This window comes from Magnolia sinica, chromosome 11 (assembly GCF_029962835.1).
Source record: "Magnolia sinica isolate HGM2019 chromosome 11, MsV1, whole genome shotgun sequence".
In the NCBI taxonomy this organism is placed as follows: Eukaryota; Viridiplantae; Streptophyta; class Magnoliopsida; order Magnoliales; family Magnoliaceae; genus Magnolia; species Magnolia sinica.
Window position 1 is genome coordinate 75,281,230 of NC_080583.1, and position 12,281 is coordinate 75,293,510.

General features: G+C 40.1%; 1 protein-coding gene across 12 annotated transcripts in view; it reads right to left on the bottom strand.

The window, feature by feature from the left end:
- The window catches only part of LOC131219386 (uncharacterized), a 54,691-nt gene that overhangs the window by 19,239 nt on the left and 23,171 nt on the right, over positions 1-12,281 (bottom strand). For 2 of the 12 annotated variants that reach the window (XR_009158154.1, XR_009158156.1), the window contains exons 4-9: positions 6,631-7,510; positions 3,601-6,439; positions 2,543-2,613; positions 2,069-2,219; positions 1,874-1,936; positions 1,679-1,725 (exon numbers count right to left, since the gene is read on the bottom strand). Coding sequence is in view for 1 of the 12 variants with exons in the window: in XM_058214492.1 (XP_058070475.1) it covers positions 2,584-2,613; positions 3,601-6,439; positions 6,631-7,510 (3,749 nt within the window). In the remaining 11 variants the exon portion in view is untranslated. The other 10 variants (XR_009158157.1, XR_009158158.1, XR_009158155.1 and 7 more) reach the window with 9 other exon arrangements.

Genomic DNA, 12,281 nt, shown 5'->3' on the forward strand with positions numbered 1-12,281 from the left:
ATTTGGATGGTCTGGATTGATCTAAGTGCTCTATTTATGATATAGACCACAATTTGGATGGTCCATATTAGTTTAATGTAGTGCCATGTGTCATATGTATAAGTCATCACCATTTTAAAATAGGTGTTTAACTAACATAGAAAAAACACTTGAAAAAATAAGATTTCAGGTAGCTTACACTATCCATGCTACGCTACGTGCAGCGTAGCTTACGCTACATACCCTGTGGCTTACACTACCAGGGAATTACGCTACATGCGTATGCTACGTAGTGTTTTTGCTACACTACAGCGCTACTAGAAACACTGGATCGCATACATCGATTCAGGAAGCTTTTTGGGTAAAACAAAATGGAGGGCTATTCTAATTGGCAGTCCTGTGAGCTGTGAAGAATAGTCATCATTACATAAATCATAAAATTTCATCAGCTGGGGTCTTTCCTAGAATTCTTGTCCTGTTTGGAGATTAAGCTCCTCAGCTTTGTATCTCCTTGGGGCTTCTCCAATCAAGTGACTGGCCGCTTTATCTTTAGTTTCCCTTGTTTTTGTTTTGTCTTTTCGGCTTTGCCTAATAAAATTTTCATCTTTCAGAAAAAATAAAAAACAGACGAAATTCCTAATTAATTACACTAGGAAATAACTCCTAAACTGAATGCCACTAGAAAAATGTTCTTTTTGGGTGGGTATGACATAATTGCCCTATCATTTTTTTCCCCTTTCTAAGTGGTGATGTCGAGCATTGTGGTAAGCACATTGTGTATGAAAAAACACAAAACAGGTTGATCCAATCATCAGGTGGGCCATGCATATGAAATTGCAGGATTTACTTTTTTTTAAAAATTTGCCACAACCCACATGATGATTGGATTATACTGACTTGGTTTGTCCAATCATCATGGTGGGGTGTGCTATGTCAGAAAGGTTAGATGCTATACATGCATGCAACCCACAGTGCTCAACTCCACTTTTAGAGAAAAAATAGACGAAGGAATTTTGACCAACACCATCTACTTAGGAATGGTCAATTGAATGTTATCAGAATTCTCAAGGAACTTTAAGGTGAAAGAAGAAAAAAGAAACAAAACGAAGAGAGAGGGAGAGTGGAACATAGTGACTTAACAACCCTGTCTCTTTGGCCAAGTTAGGCAGTCATTTTGTTATTCCTTTACTTCTCCTTTACCTGTCCACTCAGCAGAGTCAACTAGACTATGAAGATTTCGAGGCAAGTCTGAAACATGCTCCTACGGCTGACTTGATCCTGACTCAGCAAGATACGCTAATTGTCAACTCAACTTCACAAGATTTCGAGGCGAGTCGCTCTGAAACTCACTCCTTAGGCTGACTTGCTCCTGACTCAGCAAGCTCCTAAGGTTGAGTTGAGCCCGACTTGGCAAGACCAGTCAAGTCAACTCTACCAGGGGGGTTACTGAATTGACTTGAGCCATCACTCGCCTGGTCAAAGGCTAGTCTTACTGGTCACTTGGCCCATCAGTAAAGGCAAAAAGGGAGACTGGTGTTTGGAAACCAAAACCTCTACTGGATAAAGCAAGCAGTTTCTACTGGTGAACCATAAACATGGTTATGTATACTAAGGTTATTTTATATTATTTAGGGTATCATAGCTGCTTTTAAGAATATATAATGTTCTGTATTAAATATCGAGTTAAGTACAGACTCACCTGGGGCAGCTGGAGATCGAGTGGAGTTGAGTTTTCAGGTTTTCAAACTATGGTTGAGCCACCAAATCAAGATCCCAAACGACCAAGATGTGCCACATGTACAGAGGAGATGCAGATAAGAATGAGGAACCTCTAGAAACGTCTACAAAATGGGAATGGCATCAAGGGGGGGAAAGAAAGGAGACTGTATTTAACTGTCGTTTGGGTAGAGAAATTTGTAGGTTTTCAAATACGATTTCTTCTAGTCGGTGATACCTCCTAAAATGCATAAGGAATCAACAATTAAATTAGTGCTATAATGGTCAGATACTTTACAAAAGAGAAATATATTCCATTAAGCAGAGACTTTGACAAAAAAGTAAACACCATTCAAAGGAATGGGTTACATACACGTTTGGGAGCTCCTACGAAATTGCGGAGGATTGCATTTACACCAGTTTCCCACAAAGCTCATCTGCTCAGAATCCAAATCCCTTTTTTCCCTAAAGCAATTTCACTATCAAGCCTCATAAAGCCCTCCTCTCATTTTGGAATCCTTCTGCTGTTCAAGCAACAGTTCAATGAGTCAGCCAAATGAGAAAATGCATCCAAAAAATATGGATCATGAGACCAAGGGAATGTCCGGGTGCAACTAAAAATTAGTTCAACTCATTTTCATTAACATCCATTACTTATTAGAGATCACAGTTCATATACCCTCTCAAAAAAAAAAAAATCATAGTTCATATAAACTGTTGGCGATTTTTAACCCCTACCAAAAAAAAGTTTGATCTCCAATAAATAATTAGGATTAAATAAAATGAGATGAACTCATTTTTAAGTGGCACCGAAACAGGCCCTAAGAATGTTATCAATCCTTCCTACCACTTATCATAAGAATCCGTGCCAGAGTATGATTTCATAGCCTATATCTTGGTGTACTTGTCAACATATCCCTGCAGATAAAAGTGTGCAAAAGAAAAGTTGGTGAGTATCAGAAGAAACAAAAAAATGACACCAGTCGGTGGGACTGTAAGTGGGGTTTTTTTTTTTCTAAAAGAAGAGACTGTAAGTGGGTATTATTCGATTTTGGCGGAAATATGATGGAACAATCCATAAGTAACAAAGAAAAGAACAGATTGCATGATCAAACTTCACAACATCTGAGTTTCAGCTTTTATGCTTTTCAGTTTGCACTATCAACATATGGCAATCAGATTTTAATCAATGATCACTGCTTTGTCATTTTAATCAATGGCAATCAGATTCCAATTTTTTTTCTTTTTTCTCTTTTTTGATAGAAATTCTTTTTCTTTTTTTGTTTGACAGATTTCAATTTCTCTAACACCTCTTTCTACGTAAAAGCAATTCCATATCAAATTTCGGAAATAGGAAATGAAATGCAATTCAACTTTGTTTGGGACATTGGAAAATCCTGAAAATGATATTGTTTCCCATTTTCCTCTTGGGGGGGGGGGGGGGGAACCACAAAAACTGGTTTCCTTTTTCCTAGTTTTTACAAGAAAATCGTGGAACCAATGTCACCCAAAAAAAGTCTCTAAATTGATTTCCAATGTCAAGATTGAAGCAAGCTGACAGAAGTGGATTGTTTAACAAGGTTTTCCACAAGAAATTGCACGCCAAATCAAAACACAAAAATTATGGTTGGAATGTGCAGTTTTCCATGTCCATAGGAATCTTCATTAGTTATCCATTACCCATATTTTAGGTTTCCTATTATCTAGTTTGGGAATGTGATTTTATTTTATTTTTTTGAAGGATGAATTTGGGAATGTGGAATTTACCTTCCAAAAAATTTCGGGAATGTCGAAAACCCTGGAAATGAATTGGGTTCTGTGGGAAACCCTTAATCACCCTTTCTAAAAGATCTGATTCTGGAGTCAATCTGAAAACAAAGAATGGCTAGGGGTATAGTCGCTTACCATTACAAGTTTAGTCAGCTTCCGCTGCGATGACTCAACATATTGATTGATTTTTGCCTGACTTTTGGGTATCTGGTGGCTCTGCATTGCTCCAGACACCTTATCAACAGTTTTCTTAACAATGGTCTTGAACACCTCCTTGCTCATGTTCCCCTGTCGCCATGACGGCTTAAGAACCTCCTTCACAAAATCAGCAATGGCAATCTTGAAAAGCTTCATTGACCTTGAATCCTTGCTCTTCTTGCTCTTGCTAGGAGACTGAACCTGATCGATCTCAATCTCTCCCACAGCTGTGTTCATCAGATCAATTGGATTAGCTGGACTCCAGTTCTTCCCTTCACCTGGTTGAGGGCTCACATTCTCCACAGTACCAACTTCAGCATCAATTGCAGCACCGTCAAATTCATCATTTTCTGGAGGCTTAACATGAGTAGCCACGCCATCTTTCCGCTTCTCTTCTACATCCAGAGGCCCATGCAAGCTGCTGAGTCTCAACGTCTCATTAGCTCGTCCAGCAACGGACCCACTTATGGGTTCAAAAGTGGACTCCCGACCATGAACATGATCAAACTTCTTGAACACATTCGTAGATGGCTCTATGCTGTCAAATAATGGGTCATATTGGTCACCAGCTACCAGCTCCCTGCCTGACTTTGGCAAAAACTGGCCCCCAAACCTGCCAGAATCTGGCGGCGAAGACAAGTGCCTTGCTCCAGGCCCACCACTACCTTGCACACTCACAGGGCCATGACTCAAACTGAATGGAGAATCATACTTAGTACTGTAGTTCGAGTCAATCTCTCTCCTGGAAATGCTGGAATTTGATTTCAAGCTTGCAGGTGTCTGTTCAAAAGTAGAAGCAAACGGATTATAGTGGGTTGAGGTGGAAGTTTTCAATCCAGCACCATCAGACAGACGAGATGGCTGATTGCCAACCGGAAAGCTCGATGGGTATCTTGAGAGAGATGAATCAACATTGCCAGGCACACCCATATGTGATGAAAAACCACCACTGGTGGGGATCTGTGACCCATAGGAATGCACTTGCGAGGGTTCCCTTGGAAATGGTGGAGGCTGCGAGTGTATAGTTTGAGTCAAGGCACTGGAAGAAGTAAACCTTGGATCCTGCAGTGGTTGAAAGCTCCCAACATTCTCCCTGACTGAAAGGGGGCCAGGGTATTCTTCTCGAAGCGGAGGCAGAGGATGTGAATGATAGTCCTGGGGACGCCCAGTGTTAAACTGACCTTCAGGCATTGTTGGATGCATAAAACGATGTTCTCTCATGAAATTGGAGCCCCCAAATGAATGATCCCGTAGATTGTCCACAGCGGGCTGGCGAGGGTCCTCCATTGAAGGGAATGTCCGGTACTGAGGAGGTGTGTCAGTTGGGAAGGGCCTCAACAATGGCTGAGGTTCATTATTCCTTGGAAGCATTGGATTCTGCTGAAACTGCAATGGACGAAAATCGCTATTAGGAATAGCGGGTCCTGGAGCTGATTCATTTGCAAATGGTGGTGGAGGGAGGCTGGCCCAAGAGTGATTTGGTGGAGGTGCATGCTGAGAATGGTAGTCGACAAAAGGAGGTCGATGAGAAGGGTATCTTTCAACTGGTAAAGGCTGAGACTGAAAGTTCACCCCTGGTGGTTGCAAGTGATGTTCTCTTGGAGGGTGTGAAGCATGCAGTGCATTGAGAGTATCTTGAGGGAAAGGAGGGGAAGGATGCAGCTGAGGAGGTGGTGGTAGCTGGGATGGTGGAAACCGGAAGTCTCCACCTGAAAAGGTGGGTGGCTGAGGGAAAGGCGGAGGTCTGAAACTCTCAGATGGATATGGCTGGCTTCCAGGAACCTGATTTGAATATGGCTGGCCCATAGGCATCTGATCTGGATACAATGGAGCTACAGGTACCTGACTCGGATAGGGCTGAGACTGAGGGGGCTGGTTTGAGAAAGATGAGGGTGGAAATGTCTGAACTGGTAAAGGATGAGATGTCGAAGAGCCTTCCACATGTGGAGGATGGGTTGAAACATTCTGAAGCTCCGGAACAGAAAGGGAATCAGAAATATTGGCTTGGGGAGGCTGAGGCACTGAAGTTTCACCGATCACATCACCAGGCGAATGGTGGGTTTCAGCAACAGGTTCAGGTCCAGTGGGGAAGCTGTCAGCAGGCAGAGGCTGGATATCTTGACTCTCTACTGGCTGCTGAGAGCCCTCCTTGTCTGGAGGTTGAATACTGGGTCCCTCCTGCACTTGTTGAGTTTCCTGTGGCTCCTGAATTTGATCGAGCACCTCTTTAGAGCCCTGAGAATGACTTAATTCCCCAGAAGTAATAGTAACCTGTGTTTGACCAAATTCATTTGAAATAGCAGGTTGTGTGTCGTCTTTTAAAGAATCCTGTCCTTTTTTCTCGTCCAAGTCCCCATCCTTTGTAGCCTCAACACTGTTGAGCAACATATCCGGTCCGTTTTGCACATCTAAGCTCTTTCCTTCCTCATGTGAAAAATCATGTTTATCAGCACTCAATTCCACTCCCATGCTATTCTTAGCTTCATGTGCCTCCACAGCATAATGAGCATCTCCATGCAAAGTGGGGTCTCTTGTATTTTGCTGAAACTCCTGATGTGGCTCTTGCTTACCCCTATTCCATCTTCGAGCATCACCTACGGCAGAATCACGGTGGAGAAACCTGCAAGATGCTCCACGGTAGCATCTGCCTCTAAGGAAGTTAAAACACTCAGGCTGACTTCTATTATCTCGTCTCAATTTCTCATTACCAAACTCACCCATGCGCCTGAAAGCTGGTGGAGACTTGCTCCTGCTTCTGTGTTTCTTGGGAGACCGGCTGAAACATAAAAGGTCAAAACTTAAAAAATCTTCCAGTAAGTTGTAGAAAATTCTGGAAAACATAGCATCACCAATTATGTTTACACCTGGCATGCCAATGAAAAAAATCCACAATCCTAATTTTCTCTAAGTTCTGAGAAACATGTGAACAGTGAAAAGAGATGTACCCCATAAACAGAATGTATATACCTGCGAGATCGGCTTCGTTTGTCCCTTCTCCTCCATGGACTACGACTCCTCCTCCTCCATCTACCCTCTTGAGGTGACCGGCTTCTACTCCAGCTTCTGCCTCTCTTACTGCGCCTTCCAGCATAATGCATCCCATCAGAATCACTGTCACTACCACCTTCTCTTACCAATCTACCAAACTCATCCACATTCAATGCAGTAGAAGCTCGCTTTGCATCCACTTCCTGATGAAACTTTTCAGGCTGGACATCAAAATCAAAATCATTTCCTGGTAAAGCATCATTATGATTGAGAACCTCCAAAGATTCTGTTCCACCAATCGACGCCTGACATTTGTCCTTGTGAATACTAAGCTCATCAGTTTTTTCACCTGAATCCAACAAGTCTCGAACTATGACAGTTGGTGATGCCACTTTGTTCAGTAACACTGAACTGTCTGAATTTTGGGCAGCTTCTGTCAACCCAGTGGCAATGCTGAATCCTATTTCAGTTGTGGAAACATTCTTTACATCTAAATCTGAATCCATATCGTTCCTCTTATCTTCATTCACACATGAGATATCCTGTGTAACTGGTGGCGAAACCCTTACGGGGCTGACATCTTCTAGGCATGTGCCTTTATCATCATCAGCACTGTCATCAGAAGCATAATCCTGTATGAGTTTGAATGGACTCCCATCTTTAACAATTACCCTTGGAATCTCCTCACTATAGCCACCTCCAGTAGGCGGTGAAACCTTGACAGGACTTGAATATGCAATGAGACGCTTATTAGATGCCTGCATGTTGCTATCTAAGGTGCATTCAATAGCTTTGGATGAACTCCTGACCAGGCTAAGATCTTCAGTATGTGGCCTTGCAAATGTGGATTGATCGTCTTCTAGAAAGCATTGTTATTGGTTAGAAAATAAAGTGAGAAATAAACTTATGCCATGACCATGCTATATGCATGTGATTTATTGCAAGAATGTATAAAGAAAGGTCCAAGAGAGCTAAATTGCTAAATGTGGGATATTTAAATGATATCAAAATATAACAAACCAGGCATTGATGCAGGGGCTGGAATTGCACATTTATGGGTTCAAATCAGGAGGAAACTGCAAATATTTCCTATCCTTTAGCATGAAAATCCCAAAAGCAGAATTGCAAGATATTGTAGTAAATTTTAGAAGATCATAAATACTAGAAAGTATTTTAGGAGCACTGATGAGTGAAAAAGGAACGTTGTTAGAGTCTTTTATGAGGAAATGGAAGTTTAGGGCCTCAATTGTGCAGTGCCAAATTCTAAAAGCAAAAAAGCTGTCCGCAGCATATAAAAAACCCAACATTATACAAAATTTTCACGTAAACTGACACCCAACATTGCCTCGCTTTTCAACCAATTGCATCAAGTTTTCTGGGACTTGACGATGGTCAACTCACTGAGTAAACAGCCAGAAAAAGCTTCCTTGGGGGGTAAGAGAACAGGCATGGCCTTCAATGAGTGCAAGACTGCATTATTTGTTATGATGCGTGAACTTATAACTACCGATGGAATATGGAGCCCTTGCAAAGGTATAGAAATATGAGATGTGGCCATGCATTTCAAAGAGAAAGTACTTACATAAAATTTGAGAGTAACAGCTGAGATATGAATTCTTTAGAGCTCACAAGATAGTAGAGATTTAACTTTGATGGATTGTAAAAGGTCCTTGTACTATTATATTTCTAGAGTAAGGGAAACCGCAAATCTTCTATATAAATCTGTTCCCAATGTCATTGAAGAGAACAATTTCAGCCTGTTGATGCTTACATAAAATTAGACAGTACAACTGAGAAATGAATTCGTTAGGGCCGACAAGATAGTAGGGATTGAACTTTGATGGATTGTAGACGGTCCTTCCAATAGTACATTTCTAAAGCATGAGAAAATGCACATCTTCTATAAAAATCCATTCCCAAAATGGAGAGATGAGCAATTCCAGCCTGTTAATACCAACACATAAAAACAAATTGACAGCAAGGATGAAAATAAGCTATGCAGATCTTTTAATAGCGAAAGAAACTAAGAAAATATGTGACAAAGACTGATTAGCATAAGCTAAGGCCATAAGAATATGGACTTCAAGAGAGCCTCTACCTTGTGACATTCCAAATGTGATTAAATAGTCCTCATTCGGATTCAGAACCTCTCTTTTTTATTTTTGGAAGGAACGGGATGGTATGTTCTTCTATGTGCTTTTTGTCATGTCTTCCTTGAGGCTTGGGTGACAACAGGGCAGGCAGCAAGCCCAGACCAGCTTGGGACCAGGCTTGGAACTATTAGTTTGGCCTATGATCAGGGCTTGGGCCTGGCATGTATGGCCCAATCAACTTTTGGGCTGGGCTTGGGCTCTAGTCAATTTACCCGGACCTGACCCAACTTCATATGTGCATGTGTTCTATCCTACAAAAATGCACTTCCAACTTGGACAACACATCCATCTTAAATGCAGACCATTGATTCAATTTTTCTATTCTATTTCTTTGTGCATATGCTGCCCACTTGATTGACAGATGGATTAGGAACATTCATCTAGAAAATAGGGATTTGATCAACTTTTGGGTCAGGCCCAACCAATTTTTCAGGCTCAGGCCTACCCCTTGCCAGGCCTAACCCCAGCTAATTGCTGCACCTAATTGAAGCTAATGCGGTTTCAAAGAGTTAACTCCTTTGTTTCTAATTTCTTTGGTTGGCTTATTGTATTTTTTCTCTTATCTTTAAAGAAATCTATCACAAATTTAATTTATTTAAATTATTTTTAAAAAAAAAAAAAAAGATAGATAGAAAGAAAAACACTCGGCAGTTCACATTGTGTTCATGCACAGAATATATTACCCTAGACCACCACAAAAATGTATTGCATTTAGCACTCCATAACAGATTAGTAACCTACAGGATCAGATTCCAAAGATAAAATGGTTTTCAGTCAAATTTTGGCTCTTTCCAGTTTTCCAATGTACAAGTGAAATGAATATACATCACGAGCATGGAGATATATACATGTGTGTCCGTATGGCAAGTACATCAACTCGCAGACTCAATTCAAATACAATATCATAAATGTTATGTAATGAGCCCATTAGTAACTGTATACGAACTACATGTGGTGAGTTCTGCTTTCAATAAACACTTAACAAGTAGGAATACATAATTCAGAAACATAAGAAAAATAACAACCTAAAAGCTCCTCATTTTCCATCTACGGTTTCTAGATGCTTACAACTATATCAATCCTAGCCATTTAGTCTACATTTGAGTCATTGCATGAAAGTTCCAGAAGTTGTAAGGTGTTGACCGTTTTATGACCTCATATCCACTCAACAAAGCTTTGATGGGAATTTCCTGGACCAGCAAAGTTCCAATGTCTTGGCATTCACAATATATGCTTTCTTCCAATAATTATAAAACATATCAACAACTGCACCCACAATGGATAGCAAGAGATACAGAAATAACAAGAGAGTTTTTTTGACTCACCACTAGAACTCACCGCTAGACAATGCAAGTTACCAAAAAAACAGAAACAAGATTCTGATGGGAAACTGCAAAAGCCTCATAATTTTTCAACAAGAATGAAGAGCCCTTCAATTCTTTTTCTTTCTTTCTTTCTTTCTTTCTTTCTTTCTTTTTTTTTGTTGTTGTTGTTGCTGCTGTAATCAGAGCTCCTTTGATTCACAATATCCATATTTATAAGTTAAAATTACAAAACTCTACCTGTTAGAGTTTATGCTCTCAATGTCAGTCCCCCATCCCTGATAAGGGAGGGTTGCGTGAAGTTGGCGGACGGTGTTGAACTTATGCACACTTTCATCATGAATCCAAACAATATGGCATTCCAAACTCATGCTAGCGTGTTCCCTATAAACGACATGTTGCATCAGAACATGGGTGTAGTGAGAGAAGGGCAAGGCTTGGCAAGGGCATCTCTTGAAAGCTATGCATGGCACCAACACCCAGTTTCTGTGAGAAGTAAGCAAGGATTCATGCACTATTTTGGACACATGCCAGTAAAGAAGTTAGTATAGGAGAAGGATTTGTCTTGCCACATGGAAGATAGGAACATTGACGGGTAAGGATATGGTATAAGTAGATAGTAAATAGACAAATGAAGGAGCATTAACATAGCTTGTGTTCAGGAGACCAAGTGGAAGGGGGCCAAAACTAGAGAAACTGATAGAAATAAACTTGGGTATATCATATATGGGAAAGGACAAGAACAGAAATGGGATAGAAATATTGGTAAATAATGATTTAAAGGATAAAGTTTTAGATGTTAGGAGAGTAAGTGATGGGCTTTTATTGATAAAATGTGTGTTAGGAGAGGAGACAATCAATGTTATTAGTGCATATGCACCATAGGTAGGGTTTAAAGGATAGCATCAAGAGATAATTTTGGAGGCATATGGATGGACAACTACAAAGAAATCCGAACGGAAAAGATATTTGTTGGAGGAGACTTAAATGGTCCTATAGGAAAAGAAAGTAGAGAATATGAGAAAGTGCATGGAGGATATGTTTTTGGGAGAAGAAATGACATGGGGATGCTAACCCTGATTTCACTATGGCATACATATACCTCTATTAAACACATACTTCAAAAAGATGGATGAACATTTAATAACTTTCAAAAGTGGACCATATACAAGCCAAATAGATTTTCTTTTACTTAGAAAAGCATAGCGTTCAATATGTAGGAATTGTAAGGGTGTCCCAAATAAGAGTGACCCTTCAAAATAGGTTAATGGTTATGGATGTTTACATCAGGAGATGGAATAAAGGAAGTGAAATTAATTGGTGTCTAGAAACCAAGTGGTGGAATTTACATGGAGATGAACACCACCAATGATGCGGAAAATCAAAGGCAACGGTAACGTCTCTCCAGCTAGATCTACCCTAGAAACTGGGACAATATTATTCAAAAATAAATTGATGGAAGAAGGAAAGTGAAATGTCGAAGATCTAAATGTTATGTTGAATGAGATGGCTTAGTGACTTAGGAAAGTAAGAAAAGGATGTTTTTGGAGTATCTAGAGGGAAAATCCAATCATGGAAGGAAACTTGATGGTGGATTGATGATGTACAGAAAGATATTCATGAGAAAAACTAATGTTTCAAAGCTTGGAAAGGTACTACAAGCAATGAAAATTTTGAACAATATGGAAATGCCATATTGCTAAAAAAGTAGTAACTGAGGCTAAACTAAGACTTATAAAGATCTTCACAATAGATTAAAGACGAGAATGTGAGAAAAATATCTCCAAACTTGCAAAATTGAGAGAAAGGGTAAGGACCTAGACCATGTTAGATGCATTAAGAGTGATACCAAAGGGTGATAGTAAATGACAATAAAATCCATGAAAGGTGGAGAAGCTATTTTAGAACTTTTTAAATGACAACCACAAGCATAGGGATAGAAAAAACCATAAACTATGATGATGTCAGAGGCCACACATACTTTCCTAGAATTAGACATCGTAAGCGTAAGAAGCTTGGAGAAGATCAAAACAAGAAAGGCACTTAGACCAGATGGTATACCAATAAAGGTTTGGAAGTGAATGGGACATACTGGGTTATTTTGGTTCATAAGGTTGTTCCATAAGATTGTAAGATTGAGAAAAATGCCAAACAA